The sequence below is a fragment of the Trachypithecus francoisi genome, unplaced genomic scaffold (assembly GCF_009764315.1).
Source record: "Trachypithecus francoisi isolate TF-2019V2 unplaced genomic scaffold, Tfra_2.0 Lachesis_group11, whole genome shotgun sequence".
NCBI lineage: Eukaryota > Metazoa > Chordata > Mammalia > Primates > Cercopithecidae > Trachypithecus > Trachypithecus francoisi.
Window position 1 is genome coordinate 567,079 of NW_022681456.1, and position 15,233 is coordinate 582,311.

The 15,233-nt window shown below is 47.6% G+C and overlaps 1 protein-coding gene across 4 annotated transcripts in view; it reads left to right on the forward strand.

Annotated features, from left to right (window-relative positions):
• Positions 1-15,233, forward strand: part of POLE (DNA polymerase epsilon, catalytic subunit) — a 65,919-nt gene that overhangs the window by 28,759 nt on the left and 21,927 nt on the right. For all 4 annotated transcript variants that reach the window (XR_004439475.1, XR_004439477.1, XR_004439476.1 and 1 more), the window contains exons 26-32: positions 910-1,124; positions 2,220-2,322; positions 2,757-2,837; positions 2,928-3,050; positions 10,889-11,101; positions 11,262-11,471; positions 11,706-11,849. Coding sequence is in view for 1 of the 4 variants with exons in the window: in XM_033220003.1 (XP_033075894.1) it covers positions 910-1,124; positions 2,220-2,322; positions 2,757-2,837; positions 2,928-3,050; positions 10,889-11,101; positions 11,262-11,471; positions 11,706-11,849 (1,089 nt within the window). In the remaining 3 variants the exon portion in view is untranslated. The remainder of the gene's footprint in view (positions 1-909; positions 1,125-2,219; positions 2,323-2,756; positions 2,838-2,927; positions 3,051-10,888; positions 11,102-11,261; positions 11,472-11,705; positions 11,850-15,233) is intronic.

Genomic DNA, 15,233 nt, shown 5'->3' on the forward strand with positions numbered 1-15,233 from the left:
TAGAAGGAATACTAGAACACTACAGGGTTTTCCTGACTTGCTTTGCTGTGTGGGCTTCTGTTTCTTGTCATATTGTCTTGTATAGAGCGACACACATGTGCAAGGGAGCACTGGGGGTTTCACACAGAATATTCATGAGCCCAGCACCCCTTACAGGATGTGGGGGGGCCTGTGGTCAGGAACATGTGTGCAAAGCAGCAGCTCCAGCTGGATGTGGACGCCACACTGGAACTGCTCAGGCCTGCACTGCTCAGGCCACTCTCCAGCAGGCTGGAGTTTCTCTTTCCTCTCTTCTGGCTCTTCCTGCCCCTTCTTTCCCTTCCTTTCAAGGAGAAAAACTTCCTGTCTTAGGCGGAGCAACATCCTTTTCTGCAGCCTTGGTGCTCTTCAGTAAATTCTTGATATTCTGTGCACAGTTTAATAAAACAAGCCAAGCCAGGCGTGGTGGCTCACGCCTGTAATCCCAGCACTTGGGGAGACCTAGGCGGGCAGATCACTTGAGGTCAGGAGCTGGAGACCAGTGTGGCCAACATGGCAAAACCCTTTCTCTACTAAAAATACAAAAATTAGCTGGATGTGGTGGCGTGTGCCTGTAATCTTAGCTACTTGGGAGGCTGAGGCACGAGAATCGCTCGAACCCTGGAGGGGAGGTTTTAGTGAGCTGAGATTGCACCACAGCACTCCAGCCCGGGTGACAGAACGAGACCGTGTCTCAAAAAAATAAAAACTAAAGTTTCATGTGTGTGTGTTTTAAAGTATTGCCACACAGGCATATGAGAGAGCTCTTTGAAATTGCAGCCTTCTGCGTCTCAGGCTAGAGAAGGGCATGGCCTAGAGGAGCACAGTCCAGGGTGAGTCCAGACTCTGCCCCTTGATTTCTGCAGTGTTTTACGCGTTGTCTTTCTCTAGGCAGCCAACATGCCTGACTCTGAGCTGTTCGAGCTCATCTCTGAGAACCGTTCCATGTCTCGGAAGCTGGAAGATTACGGGGAGCAGAAGTCTACATCCATCAGCACAGCAAAGCGCCTGGCTGAGTTCCTGGGAGACCAGATGGTCAAGGATGCAGGGCTGAGTTGCCGCTACATCATCTCCCGCAAGCCCGAGGGCTCCCCTGTCACGGAGAGGTGAGGGCTCCCCCCGTCACGGAGAGGTGCGGGGTTCCTTACAGATTTGGGCTGTGTTTAATACCAAGTTTGGGGATGGCATAAGTGTCCATCAACCAGAAATGGGTAATTGTTATTTAGTAGGGAATGAGATACACTATACCAGAGTTCAAAGGGTTGAATTGCAGCTACAGGTTACAGCACTGACAGTTTGAAACCATGTTGGAGAAAAAAGCAAAAATCAGGTTGAAGGAAGACCCTTATGCCTCTATGTATGTAAAACTTAAAAACATGGAAACTGCTCTTTTTTTTTTTTTTTGGTGGTTATATACAAATAGGACCAGTACAAATGCCCGCATGGGGTTGATGATAAACACCAGAATAAAGGTTGTCTTTACTTCTGTGTGAGGAGGGGATAGGTTGGGGTCACACAGGGCTTCACTCTGATCATCTCACACAGGAAGTCGAAGGGGCCAAGTGTTGGAGCTTGATGGAGCCGAGTGGATGCATAGTGTGCGTGTCTTCTTTAAGTCTCCTTATGTTTGCAGTATTCACCACAGATGTTTCCTCCAGTGAAAGAGAAGCACTGACGGTTGCCAGTTGCTTTGCTAGTGACGTGAAAACAGGCTCATTCTTTCTAGAAAGCAGCCTGAGTCTTCTGTGTGTTTCTCAGCGAGGAACATGTAGACACAGTTATGAACGTGCACCTGTTTGCCTGTACGCATGCACGTGGTTACTCAGTGAGAAACAGACATGTTTACGCACACATGCACATCTTTGCCTATACGCATGCACGTGGTTACTCAGTGAAAAACGTAGACATGTTGACGCACACACATGCATTTATGGGTATATGCATGCACATGGTTACACCATGAGGAACATGTAGACATGGTTACATACACACGTGCATGTGTTTACACATACACATGCACGTGTTACTCACCGAGGAACCTGTAGGCATGTTTGTGCATACATAGGCACGCAGATGTATACACTGATATTTGTGAACAGCTGTTACAAGTCCTTATTTCCATGTCTGTTTGATAAGAATTATGATCAGATTTTGGGTGATTTTCACTGTTACTGAGCTATGTGCCTGTCTTCCTCACCCAGGGCCATCCCACTTGCCATTTTCCAAGCAGAACCTATGGTGAGGAAGCACTTTCTCCGGAAATGGCTCAAGAGCTCTTCCCTTCAAGACTTTGATATTCGAGCAGTGAGTGCCAGTTGCATTTTCTACTCTTCAAAGTTTAAAGGAAAGCTAGACAGAGCAGAATATGTCTGAGTTGGATTATGTTTTTTGTCTGGCGTCTTCACTCCTGACTTCCTGCTTTCTAATAAGTAATAGGTGAGCAACTAATAACCCTTTAGGGCAAACGGAAAACATGAAGTGCCTAGGGTCCTTTAGCTATTCTATTGGATGGACTAAGACCAGGGGTGTTGGCTTAGCCACCTACTAGCTCTGTGATCTGGAGGAGTCAGTGAAGCTCCCTGCCTTAGTATCCTCTGCTGTGCAATGGGCACCTTTCATCATAGAGTTTCTGAGAGGATTAAATAAGACACAGTGTTTAGCCCTGTGCTCAGCACGAAGTGAGCCTCACACATGGCTGCTGCCACCTACTATTCTCTGCCTGTTTCCTGCACACACAGATTCTGGATTGGGACTACTACATTGAGCGGCTGGGAAGCGCCATCCAGAAGATCATCACCATCCCCGCGGCCCTGCAGCAGGTAAGGGCGGGGTCAGCGGCATGGGCTGTGGGGCCGAAAACCGTGCAGTTAGACAAGGGTCTCTCCCTGATGGGTGTTGGCCTCGCACAGGTAAAGAACCCAGTGCCACGCGTCAAACACCCCGACTGGCTGCACAAAAAACTGCTGGAGAAGAATGATGTCTATAAGCAGAAGAAGATCAGTGAGCTCTTCACCCTGCAGGGCAGGAGACAGGTGATGGTAGGGCTGCCGAGGCCGGGCTGGGCGGGATCCTCGGGACATGCAGAACACCAGGCTCCTTGCACTGCTGTGTGTGCTATAGTGAAGCTTCTGTTCAAGTGTTGAAAGTGGACTTTTTCTGAAAACGTGCCCCTTGGCACTTTACTCTCTAACTCTGCATGTCACTCTTTTGTTAATAGGACACCATTGTGAGCCTCAGGTGAGGGCAAAGAACTGTCTCCTTATATGAAAATATTAGGGTGTACTAATTAGACTCACTGCCTTGGGCAGATCACTGTCTCTTGATGCCCCGGTTTTCTGAACGTGAAATGAATATCTTTCCTGTGGAAACACTTGGAAACACAGGACACAGTGTAATAAAAGGTACAGTGAAAGTCAGAAGAGCAAAAGGAAAATTCTTAAGTGCTGAAAATTAAAAGTAAACTATAAATTAGAGCAGTATACAAACTCACATGATAAGAAAAAGGTTCTTTGGCAGGGCGCTGGGGCTCACACTGTAATCCCAGCAGTTTGGGAGGCCAAGGTGGGTGGATCACAAGGTCAGGAGATCAAGACCATCCTGGCTAACACGGTGAAACCCCGTCTCTACTAAAAATACAAAAAATTAGCCGGGCGTGGTGGCGACGCCTGTAGCCCCAGCTACTCAGGAGGGTGAGGCAGGAGAATGGCTTGAATCCGGGAGGCAGAGCTTGCAGTGAGCTGAGATCGCGCCACTGCACTCCAGCCTGGGCAACAGAGCGAGACTGTCTCAAAAGAAAGAAAAAGGTTCTGAGATGGATTGGATTTTAAAATTTAACTGTCTCATTTGTAAGAGTTATATATATATATTCTTTAACCCCCTCCCCGAGACGGAGTCTTGCTCTGTCTCCCAGGCAGGAGTGCAGTGGCGCAATCTTGGCTCACTGCAGCTTCCACCTCCCGGGTTTAAACAGTTCTCCTGCCTCGGCCTCCAGTGTAGCTGGGATTATAGGAGCACACCATTATGCCTAGCTAATTTTAAGTTTTTTAATTTTTAAAAATTTTTAGTAGAGATGGAGTTTCAACATGTTGGCCAGGCTGGTCCCAAACTCCTGACCTCAGGTGAATGCACCTGCCTCGGCCTCCCAAAGTGCTGGAATTACAGGCATAAGTCACTGCACCCAGCCAAGAGTTAAATTGAAGATAGGACATAGAAAAAGCAAAAGGACTAAAAAATATGTATACCAGGTAAATGTTAAACAAAAGAAAGCTGATACAGCTGTATTAATACCAGACAAAATACTCTCTAAGCCAAAAGTATTAGGAAACATAAGGGCGGTTGTTAAATAATACTGAAAGTCACAATTCTCTGGAAATATATACTAATTGTAACAATGTAGCTTCACATTAAATAATGTAAACATTTACCTAATTATAAGAAGAATTTACCTCCAATCAGTTTGGGAGATGTTGACATCCCTCCCTCAACTGATAGTTGGTGCAGACCAAAAATCAGCAAAAATATGTTTGGAATGACACAATCAACTAACTAGATTTAGTCACTAGCTGTAATACATTTCGTGAACAAATGTAGTCTTGCACTAAAATTAGAGAATACCTATCCTTTTCAAGAATACATAAATTAATGACCATATATATACCACAGAGTAAGCTGCAACCAGTTCTAGATAACTTAAATACAGACCATGTTTGGAAATTGAAGAAAAAAATCCACACAAATAACTTGTGGATTGAAAAAGTCATAGAACTTGGACAATACTTGGAACTAAATGTAAATACAAACACTATCAAAATTTGTAGTATGCAGTTAAACAGGACTTGTATACGCATTTATATATCTAAATGCATATATTAGTAAAGAAAAACAAATAGAAAATTAAGTTTCCGGCCAGGCGCGGTGGCTCAATCCTGTAATCCCAGCACTTTGGGAGGCCGAGAAGGGCGGATCACGAGGTCAGGAGATCGAGACCATCCTGGCTAACACGGTGAAACCCCGTCTCTACTAAAAAAATACAAAAAACTAGCCGGGCGAGGTGGCGGGCGCCTGTAGTTCCAGCTACTCGGGAGGCTGAGGCAGGAGAATGGCGTAAACCCGGGAGGCAGAGCTTGCAGTGAGCTGAGATCTGGCCACTGCACCCCAGCCTGGGCCACAGGGCCAGACTCCGTCTCAAAAAAAAAAAGAAAGAAAGAAAATTAAGTTTCCAACTGAAGAAGTTAGAGTACAACAGATCCATCAGAGAACGTAGACAGAGAGAAGTTATAAAGAGTTATAAAGGTAACCAGGCATGGTGGTACACACCTGGAGTCCTAGCTATTCGGAAGGCTGAGAGGCAGGAGGATTGCTTGAGCCCAGGACTTTGAGGCTGTAGTGGGCTATAATGGCACCTATGAACAGGCACTTCACTCCAGCCTGGGCAACACGGGGAGACCCCAACTCAAGAAAGAAAAGAGGCTGGGCACGGTGGCTCACGCCTGTAATCCCAGCACTCTGGGAAGCTGAGGTGGACGGATCGCAAGGTCAGGAGATCGAGACTATCCTGGTTAACACGGTGAAACCCCATCTCTACTAAAATTACAAAAAATTAGCCAGGCGTGGTGGCGGGTGCCTATAGTCCCAGCTACTGGGGAGGCTGAGGCAGAAGAATGGCGTGAACCCAGGAGGTGGAACTTGCAATGAGCCGAGATTGTGCCACCGCTCTCCAGCCTGGGTGACAGAGTGAGACTCCGTCTCAAAAAAAAAAGAAAGAAAAGAAAGAGGTTACAAAATTGAGCCAGAATGAGTGAAACAAGCAATACAATTAAAATGTTGTTCTTTGAAAAGACTTAGGAAATAGTCACGTCTTTTTCTTTTCTTTTGAGACAGGGTCTCATTGTGTCACCCAGGCTGTATGTAGTACAGTGGCACAATCATGGCTCACTGCAGCCTTGACCTCCCGGGCTCAGTTGATCCACCGGCCTCAGCCTCCTGCATAGCTGGGACTAGGAGCGCACACCACCACACCCAGCTAATTTTTGTATATTTTGGAGAGACCAGGTTTTGTCGTGTTGTACTGGCTGGTTACATCTTTTTCAGGATGGAGTTTTTTATTTTTATTTTAATGAAAATAGACATCATTATAGTAAAGCCTTAAAAAATGGAATGATTCCCATTTTCTGCTAAACTGTTGGAAAACATAGATGGAATGGACAGTATCCTCAAGTTATGCACTGACCTAAAAAGTAATGAAAACCTGAACAGAACTTTAACCGTTACAGAAATTGACACTTAAAAAGAAACAGGCCAGGCGTGGTGGCTCATGCCTGTAATCCCAGCTCTCAGGGAGGCAGAGGCGGGAGGATAGCTTGAGCCCAGGAGTTCGAGACCTACCTGCGCAATATAGTGAGACCCCATTCTCCACAAAAAGGAAAAAAAAAAAAGACAAAAAAAAAGTGTAAAAGAAACACCAAACCCAGATGATTTTTAAGAGAAAAAGGAAAAAAAAAACCCTTAGCTCATGTGGTAACCTTGGCAATCCTTGTTACTTTGGTAACATGATTGAAAACAGGAAAGGAAAGTTACGGGCCATGAACAATAGATGAAAAAATATTAACATACATGAACAATAACGACGTGACCAACTAGGACTTATGCCGAGAATAGCAAGCACTGTTTAATTTTAGAATCTGCCAAGTGAGTTTTTCTTGAGAGAAATCCACTAATTCATCATTAAAGGAGAAAACTCATAGGATCATCTCCAGTAGATGCAGAAACAACATGTGGTAAAACTTTAACATCTGTTCATGATAAAGCTTTGAACAATCAAAATCAGAGTAGATGAGATATTTCTTAACCTGATAAAGTGTTCTCAAAACCTAACAGCAGACCTCACACTTAACCACAAAACACTGGAAGCATTGAAGTAAGGAGTGACAAAGGGATGCCTTTTAACTACTGCTTCTGTTCAAAACAGTTTGGAGATCCTAGCCAGCATAATTAAACCAGAAAAAGAATTGAATTTTAAGGATTGAAAAGGGAGACATCAGCTTATTTACAGACGATGTAACTTAACAGAAAATGTAAGGAAACCTAGATTTTGTGTTAACTAATATGTATTTCAGCAACAATTAGATACCAAGGTAAGATAAAAATCTATAGCTTTTCACCAGGCGTGGTGGCTCACGCCTGTAATCCCAGCACTTTGGGAGGCCGAGGCGGGTGGATCTCACTGTTGCCCAGACTGATATCAAACTCTTGGGCTCAGGTGATCCTCCTGCCTGGGCCTCCCAAAGCACTGGGGTTACAGGTGTGAGCCACCATGCCTGGCCTATACACGACTTTATTGAACATATAAAAATTTACCTAAGTAACAAAATGAGGTGCCATCTTTACAGATGCAAGGACTCGGTATTAAAATATGGCAGTTTGCCCCATATTAATTCATAAAATTCAGTGTAATTCCAATAAAAAAATCTGCAAAAAGCTTTTTGGATAGAACTTGACAGATGAATCTTAAAATTCATATAAAGAGTAAGGATAAGACTAACCAAAGAATTTTGAAGAAGAAGGAGGGCATGTTAATCTTACTATGTAACGAGACACTCTGTCATGGTGTCTTAACGATGAGAGGAGAGCAGTAGAGCCGATTGGGAGTCTAGAAACAGACTCCCCTGGAAGTTGGAAGTTGGTAGGTCACAGAGGAACCGTTACAGATCGTTAAGGAGAGAGCGGACCGCAGTGAGTGATGCTGGTAAAAATGGTTTTTCATATTTGAAGAAGTAAGTTGCTGTGTCACACTGAGTGTAAAACTAAGGCTGAGTGCAATGGCTCATGCCTGTAATTGCAGTGCTTTGGGAGTCCGAGGAAGAAGGATCAGTTGAGCCCAGAAGATCCAGACCAGCCTGGGCAACACAGGGAGGCCTCATCTCTACAAAAAAAAAATCTACACAACAAAATTAGGAATGGTTGTGCATGCCTGTAGTCCCAGCTACTTGGAAGGCTGAGGTGGGAGGATCACTTGAGCCTGGGAGGTTGAGGCTGCGGTGAGCCAAGATGACACCACTGCACTCCAGCCTGGGTGACAGAGCGAGACCCCTGTGTCTTAAAAAAAGAAAAAAGAAAACTAAAATCTTTGGTAAACAGCTCAGGAGACTATCTTTATGATGCTGGGGTGGGAAGGGCTTTTTTAAGGCACATGTGAAAAACATCACAAAGGGAAAGAATGATCAATTAATTAAAAGTTAAATCTTCTGTAGTCTGTGACAAGAAAGGCAGAATGTCGATAATTGTCGACACTGGTGATAAGCGCATGGGAGCTCGTTACTGTGCTTTTGTATATGTTTGAAAACTTTCCTGATAGGAAGTCAACACACACAAACTTATGTAGCACAGAAGTCACCATGAAACAAAGGCCTGAGTCACATTTTGAAGATGTTTAGAATATACCAAAGTTAGAAATCGCTCATAAACGTGTGTTAGCCATCTATTGCTGCCTAACAAATGACCCCAAAACTTAGCAACTTAAATGCACCTATGTATCCGAGGGCTCCACTGGAGAAGGACCCACTTCCGAGCTCCCTCCCATGGGGACGGCAGGACTTGATTCCTCCTTGGCCTTTGTCTGGACATTATCCTTAGTCCCCTGCTCCATGCGGCTCTTCACAGGACAGCTCACAGCATGGCGCTGGCTTTTGAGAGAGTGCCAGCCAGGCAGAAGCCACAGTGTTTTATAGGTGCTCTCAGGAGTGGCGTTCCATGACTTTGTTGGAATCTGTTCATCGGGGCAGTCACCGGGTCCCACCCCCACTCAGGGAAGGAGTCACACAGGGTGTGAACGCCAGGAAGTGGGAGTCATTGGGCCATTTTGGAGTTGCCTGCACAGGGCCACAAAGATGTTTAGCCTTACTATTGATGAGGTGAATGCAGCATGATGTGTTGAGATAGCAGGTCACACTGCAGGCAGGTAAGTGTGGTGGCATCAAGTGTCAAGATTGTAGGAAGTAGAAAATCCCTGGTGCTAGAGGTGGGGGAGGTTGTTCTCCGGGACCAGGCAACACACACAGAGATGGTCACTGAGTCACAGTTTGTAGTTTTGAAAAAGTAGGCACTTGTCATTCTTCATTTGCAGAGTCATGGGTAGGCAGGCTGGTGTGTGTGTGATAGAACATTTCGTATCAGTTACAATGAACGAATCATGTACGTGTTTCACCCGGTGTCAGTCTCGAAACACACGGCTGAGTAAAGAAACAAGCTGCAGGACCCGGCGTGGGGCTCAGCCTGTAACCCCAGCACTTTGGGAGGCCGAGGCGGGTGGATCACCTGAGGTCAGGAGTTCAAGACCAGCCTGGCCAGCATGACGAAACCCCATCTTTACTAATAATACAACAGAAAGCAGCTGGGCGAGGTGGCGGCGCCTGTAGTCCCAGCTACTCGGGAGGCTGAGGCAGGAGAATGGCGTGAACTCGGGAGGCGGAGCTAGGAGTGAGCTGAGGTGGCGCCACTGCCCTCCAGCCCGGGCGACAGAGCGAGACTCCGTCTCAACAAAAAAACAAGGAAACAAGTCGCAGTCAGATGTGTCCCACATGTTACTATTTAAGTTGAGACTTAACAGCTGTGGCGTGTGTCTATGGACATGTGCTAAAAATTTAAAGGTGTGTGGGGCAGACAGAAGAGGGCTATACCCATTATTTGCAACATTTTCTTTCTTATAAAAAGAGCATACTGGAGCAAACATGGCAACATGCAAAGATTTACTTATTGGTAGTCTTGAGTGACATTTTATTTTTCAGTTTGATCTTTTCACTTTTTTTTTTTTTTTTTTTTTTGAGACGGAGTCTTGCTCTGTTGCCCAGGCTAGAGTGCAGTGATGCGATCTCGACTCACTGCAAGCTCCGCCTCCCGAGTTCCCGCCATTCTCCTGCCTCAGCCTCCCCAGCAGCTGGGACTACAGGTGCCCGCCACCACGCCCGGCTAATTTTTTGTATTTTTAATAGAGATGGGGTTTCACCATGTTGGCCAGGATGGTCTCGATCTCCTGACCTCGTGATCCGCCCACCTCAACCTCCCAAAGTGCTGGGATTACAGGCGTGAGCCACCGCGCCTGGCCTCACTTTGTTTTTGTTTTTGTTTTGTTTCGTTTTGTTTTGTTTTGTTAAAGAGGGTCTCACCCTGTCGCCCAGGCTGGAATGCAGTGGCGCAACCTTGGCTTACTGCAACCCCCACCTCCTGGGCTCAAGTGATCCTTCCACCTCTGCTTCCCAAGTAGCTGGGACCACAGGTGCATACAACCACACCCAGCTAATTTTTCTGTTTTTTGTAGAGACGGGGTTTCACCGTGTTGGCCAGGCTAGTCTCAAACTCCTGGCTCAAGTGATCCGCCCACCTCAGCCTCTCTAAGTGTTGGGATGACAGACGTGAGCCACCACCCTTGGCCTTCACTGTTAAAAGTTCAGTAAACTTGTGTAAACAAACATCCCATTTCAGGTGATACGCTTATGTTAGATTTCTAGAAGTGGAGTTTGTGGGGATGAGATCCTGAGATTCTTGTTTGCTTGTTTTTATGAGGCAAGGTTTCACTCTTGCCCAGGCTGGAGTTCAGTGGTGTGATCATGGCTCGCCACAGCCTCCAACTCCTGGGTTCAATTGATCCTCCGGCCTCAGCCTACCAAGTAGCTGGGACTATAGGCACACTACCACGCCTGGCTAATTTGTAATATATTTTGTAGAGACAGGGTCTTGCTGTTACCCAGACTGGTCCCAAACTCCTGGCCCCAAGCAATTCTTCTGACTTGGCCTCCCAAAGTGCTGGGATTCCAGGCGTGAGCCACCCTGCCCAGCCGGAGATCCTGAGATTTAAGGCGTCACTGGGTTTTTGCAGGTCACAATGGCCGAGGCCTCAGAAGACAGTCCGAGGCCAAGTGCTCCCGACATGGAGGACTTCGGCCTGGTGAAGCCGCCTCACCCAGCAGCCCCTGTCGCTGTGAAGAGGAAGCGAGTTCTTTGGGAGAGCCAGGAGGAGTCCCAGGACCTCACGCCGACTGTGCCTTGGCAGGAGATCTTGGGACAGCCTCCCGCCCTAGGAACCACCCAGGTAAGGCACACGGTTGTGACACTATCTCTAAGGGGTCTGCTGCAAAGCCCAGGGAGCCCGAGATGCGTCCTGACCCCTAGGGAGGCTGCTGGTGAGAAAGTCGTGGCGGGCATTCCCATCTCACCACTTGCACATGGGCTGTGCTCACCATCCATCCCAGGAGGAGTGGCTTGTCTGGCTCCGGTTCCACAAGAAGAAGTGGCAGCTGCAGGCCCGGCAGCGCCTTGCCCGCAGGAAGAGGCAGCGTCTGGAGTCAGCAGGGGGTGTGCTGAGGCCTGGGGCCATCCGGGATGGTCCTGCCGCCGGGCTGGGGAGCTTCTTGCGAAGAACTGCCCGCAGCATCCTGGACCTTCCGTGGCAGATTGTGCAGGTGTAGACCGTGATCCAAGGGGAGGGCAGTGGGCTCTGCTGATGGCCCAGGAATGGGGTGTCCGGCTGGGCCCTGAGGTCTGGGATGGGTGGGTTAGAGTGGGCCTGGAGTTTCCTGCCCCTCGTAGGCAGGCCTAAGGCCCTGTGCTGGGAGCTGGAAGCTACCTGGGAGGTGGCCCTGTGTGTGGGTTCCAGTGTGTCCTGTGACGTGCTGTATGTCCGTGTGGCCTTTCAGATCAGCGAGACCAGCCAGGCCGGCCTGTTCAGGCTGTGGGCGCTCGTTGGCAGTGACTTGCACTGCATCAGGCTGAGCATCCCCCGTGTGTTCTACGTGAACCAGCGAGTTGCTAAAGCGGAGGAGGGCGCTTCGTATCGCAAGGTAGGGAGGCAGCTGGTGCTGGCCTCTGCAGTCATCTGCCTGGGCAGCCTCTGAGGTGGCTTTCCCGTGATCTAGTGTGGCCTTGAGCCTCCATCTCCTCAGTACCTTATGGGGATGTTGTAGGAATTCCTCAAAACAATGTGTGTGAACAATGAGCGCAGAGCCTAGGGCAGAGCGAGTGCTGGGGATGGAGCTGCTGGTGTCCTTGTCATGGTGAGCTTGTCTGCCTGTGAGGTCCATGTCGCAGGGACAAACCAAGTGGCATTTGTTAGAGGTTGTGAACTCTGTCTCCATCAGATGTTTGGTTGTTAACAGCTTTATTGGGATGTAAAGTTACACGCCATCCAACTCACCCATTCAAAGTGCACAAGTCATTGGCTTTTAGTGGCATGACTATTGCCAGTCAATGTTGACATTTTCTTTTTTTTTTTTTTCTAATTTTACTTTGATTTCTGGGATCCATGTGCAGAACGTGCAGGTTTGTTACATAAGTAAGCGTGTGCCATGGTTGTTTGCTGCACCCATCACCCCGTCACCTGGGCATCAGGCCCCACATGCATTAGCGGTTTGTCCTGATACTCCCCCTCCCCTCGCCCCTCATTCGGATATTTTCGTCACTCCAAAAAGAAACCTTGCATCCCTTACCTGTCACCATCCTCCCCCAGCCGTCAGTAGCCACTGATCCACTTCCTATCTCTGTGTTTGCCTGTTTGGGCATTTGATATCAATGGAACCCTACAGTAGGTGGGTCTTTGTGCTGGGCTCCTCCCACCTGCAGAAAGTCTGAGGGTTTTCATGTGGCCATGAGTGCGCCAAGGCTCTTAGATGGCGTCTCAGCCCAAACCCCCCGTTGTTAATCTGTCAGCTCAGCGCATTTCTTGACTGGATGCTATGAATCACGTAAGAAGTGACATGTAGCTGGGGAGGTGAGGTGTGCATATTTGTACCTACACAAGGAGGGTTTCTGGAGAAGGTGAAACTCGATTCCAGCCAGGTGATTCAGTAGAATGTGCATTGAGAAAGTCGACAGACTCAGAGCCAGGTGTGGTGGTTCACACCCGTAATCTCAGCACTTTGGGAGACCAAGGTGGGTGGATAAAAAAAGGAAAGCGGACGCAGAGGCATCGAGACCACAGAGAACAAGTGGGAGTGTGGGCTTTCCACACCTTCCTGTAGATGCGTGGTGCTGTGGTGCTGTGGAGCTCTGGCTGTGTAGAAGTGCCCTTACTTTTGGGTTGCCTTTCTTTATGTCGGCTCATCTCTGGAGGGAGGCTCTGGCACTGTGTAAATATCCTGTCCTCGACGTTTGACTGGATGGTGTCAGCATCCATGTCTCATGGGGTCCATGGGGCTCCAGGATAATATCTTCTGATTCTGTCCCTCGTGTATATTAGCTGTTTCCTTTATAACGAAGAGCTTTGTGTAGATCAGGTGGAAGTGAACTCTAGTTTATTCCTTAAAAAGCAAGATACGAGAGGTATGATATGCTGAGGTTTTTTTTTTTTAAGCAAGAGAAATGCTTTTTCCCTTTAAATTATTTTTAATTTTCAAGGTAGGGCATGGCAAATGGGTTTATTCCTTTTACTTACCCTCCCTTTTTAAAATGTTACTATGGATTTGTGGATTTTTGTTTGACTTTTGTTGTTTTAGTTTTTGAGACGGTCTCACTCCATCACCCAGGCTGGAGTGCAGTGGTATGATCTTGCCTCCCTGCAGCCTTGTACTCTTGGGCCCAAGCGATCCTCCTGCCTCAGTGTTTAATGTTTTAAGATCAGTCGTAGCCAAATCCCGCCCCACACACACGCGTTAGGCATGTGAAGGTGCACGGCAGGCCGTCACCGTATGTCGTTGATAGGTCCTTAGAAACTGCAATTTTAAGTGAAATGACTTTAAGTAAAATGATGTATCATGAAACAGATGTTTTTTCTTCCTGGAAACATTGTAATGAAACTGTTGGCCAGGCACAGCGGTGCATGCCTGTAATCCCAGCAATTTGGGAGGCCGAGGCTGGTGGATTGCTTGAGCTCAGGCATTCGAGACCAGCCTGGGCAACATGGCAAAACCCCTTCTCTACAGAGTTTTTTTAAAAATTTATTTATTTTTATGTATTTGTTTTGTTTGTTTTGAGATGGAGTTTCTCTCTTGTTGCCCAGGCTGGAATGCAATGGCGCGATCTCAGCTCACCGCAACCTCCGCCTCCCAGGTTCAAGAAATTCTCTTGCCTCAGCCTCCTGAGTATCTGGGATTACAGGCATGCACCACCACACTCTGCTAATTTTGTATTTTTTAGTAGAGACGGGGTTTCTCTGTGTTAATTAGGCTGGTCTCGAACTCCCGACCTCAGGTGATCTGCCAGCCTGTCCTAGGATTACAAGCGTGAGCCACAGCGCCTGGCCCCAGAATTTTTTTTTTTAAAGGAAGAAACTGCGTTGAACAAAATGATGTTATTTGAGGACCTGCTATACGTCACTTCACTTAACATCGCAGTTTCCAAGTATCCATTGATGTTGTTAAGTGAGGACTTACTGTAATTTACATATAGTTAAGTGCAGATTTTTTTTTTTTTTTTTTTTTTTGAGACGGAGTCTCGCTCTAGCCCGGGCTGGAGTGCAGTGGCCGGATCTCAGCTCACTGCAAGCTCCGCCTCCCGGGTTTACGCCATTCTCCTGCCTCAGCCTCCCGAGTAGCTGGGACTACAGGCGCCGCCACCTCGCCCGGCTAGTTTTTTGTAGTTTTTAGTAGAGACGGGGTTTCACCGTGTTAGCCAGGATGGTCTCGATCTCCTGACCTCGTGATCCGCCTGTCTCGGCCTCCCAAAGTGCTGGGATTACAGGCTTGAGCCACCGCGCCCGGCCCAGATTTTTTTTTTTTTTTTTTGAGACGGAGTCTCGCTCTGTCACCCAGGCTGGAGTGCAGTGGCCGGATCTCAGCTCACTGCAAGCTCCGCTTCCCGGGTTTACGCCATTCTCCTGCCTCAGCCTCCCGAGTAGCTGGGACTACAGGCGCCGCCACCACACCCGGCTAGTTTTTTGTCTTTTTTAGTAGAGACGGGGTTTCACTGTGTTAGCCAGGATGGTCTTGATCTCCTGACCTCGTGATCCGCCCGTCTCGGCCTCCCAAAGTGGTGGGATTACAGGCTTGAGCCACCGCGCCCGGCAAGTGCAGATTTTTAAATATGCAGTTGATTGGGTTTTTGGACACATGACTATATCTGTGTCACCCACACCGCCACCCAGGTGCAGAACATTTCCATCACCCTGAAGGGTGCTTTTGTCCCCCCGTGCAACCTTCTGCTAGCCTGATTTCTGAATTTCTGTAACTGTGTGTGACTTTCTAGAGCTTCATATTAATGGAGCCAGACAGTAGACTCTTTGGTGGTCAGTA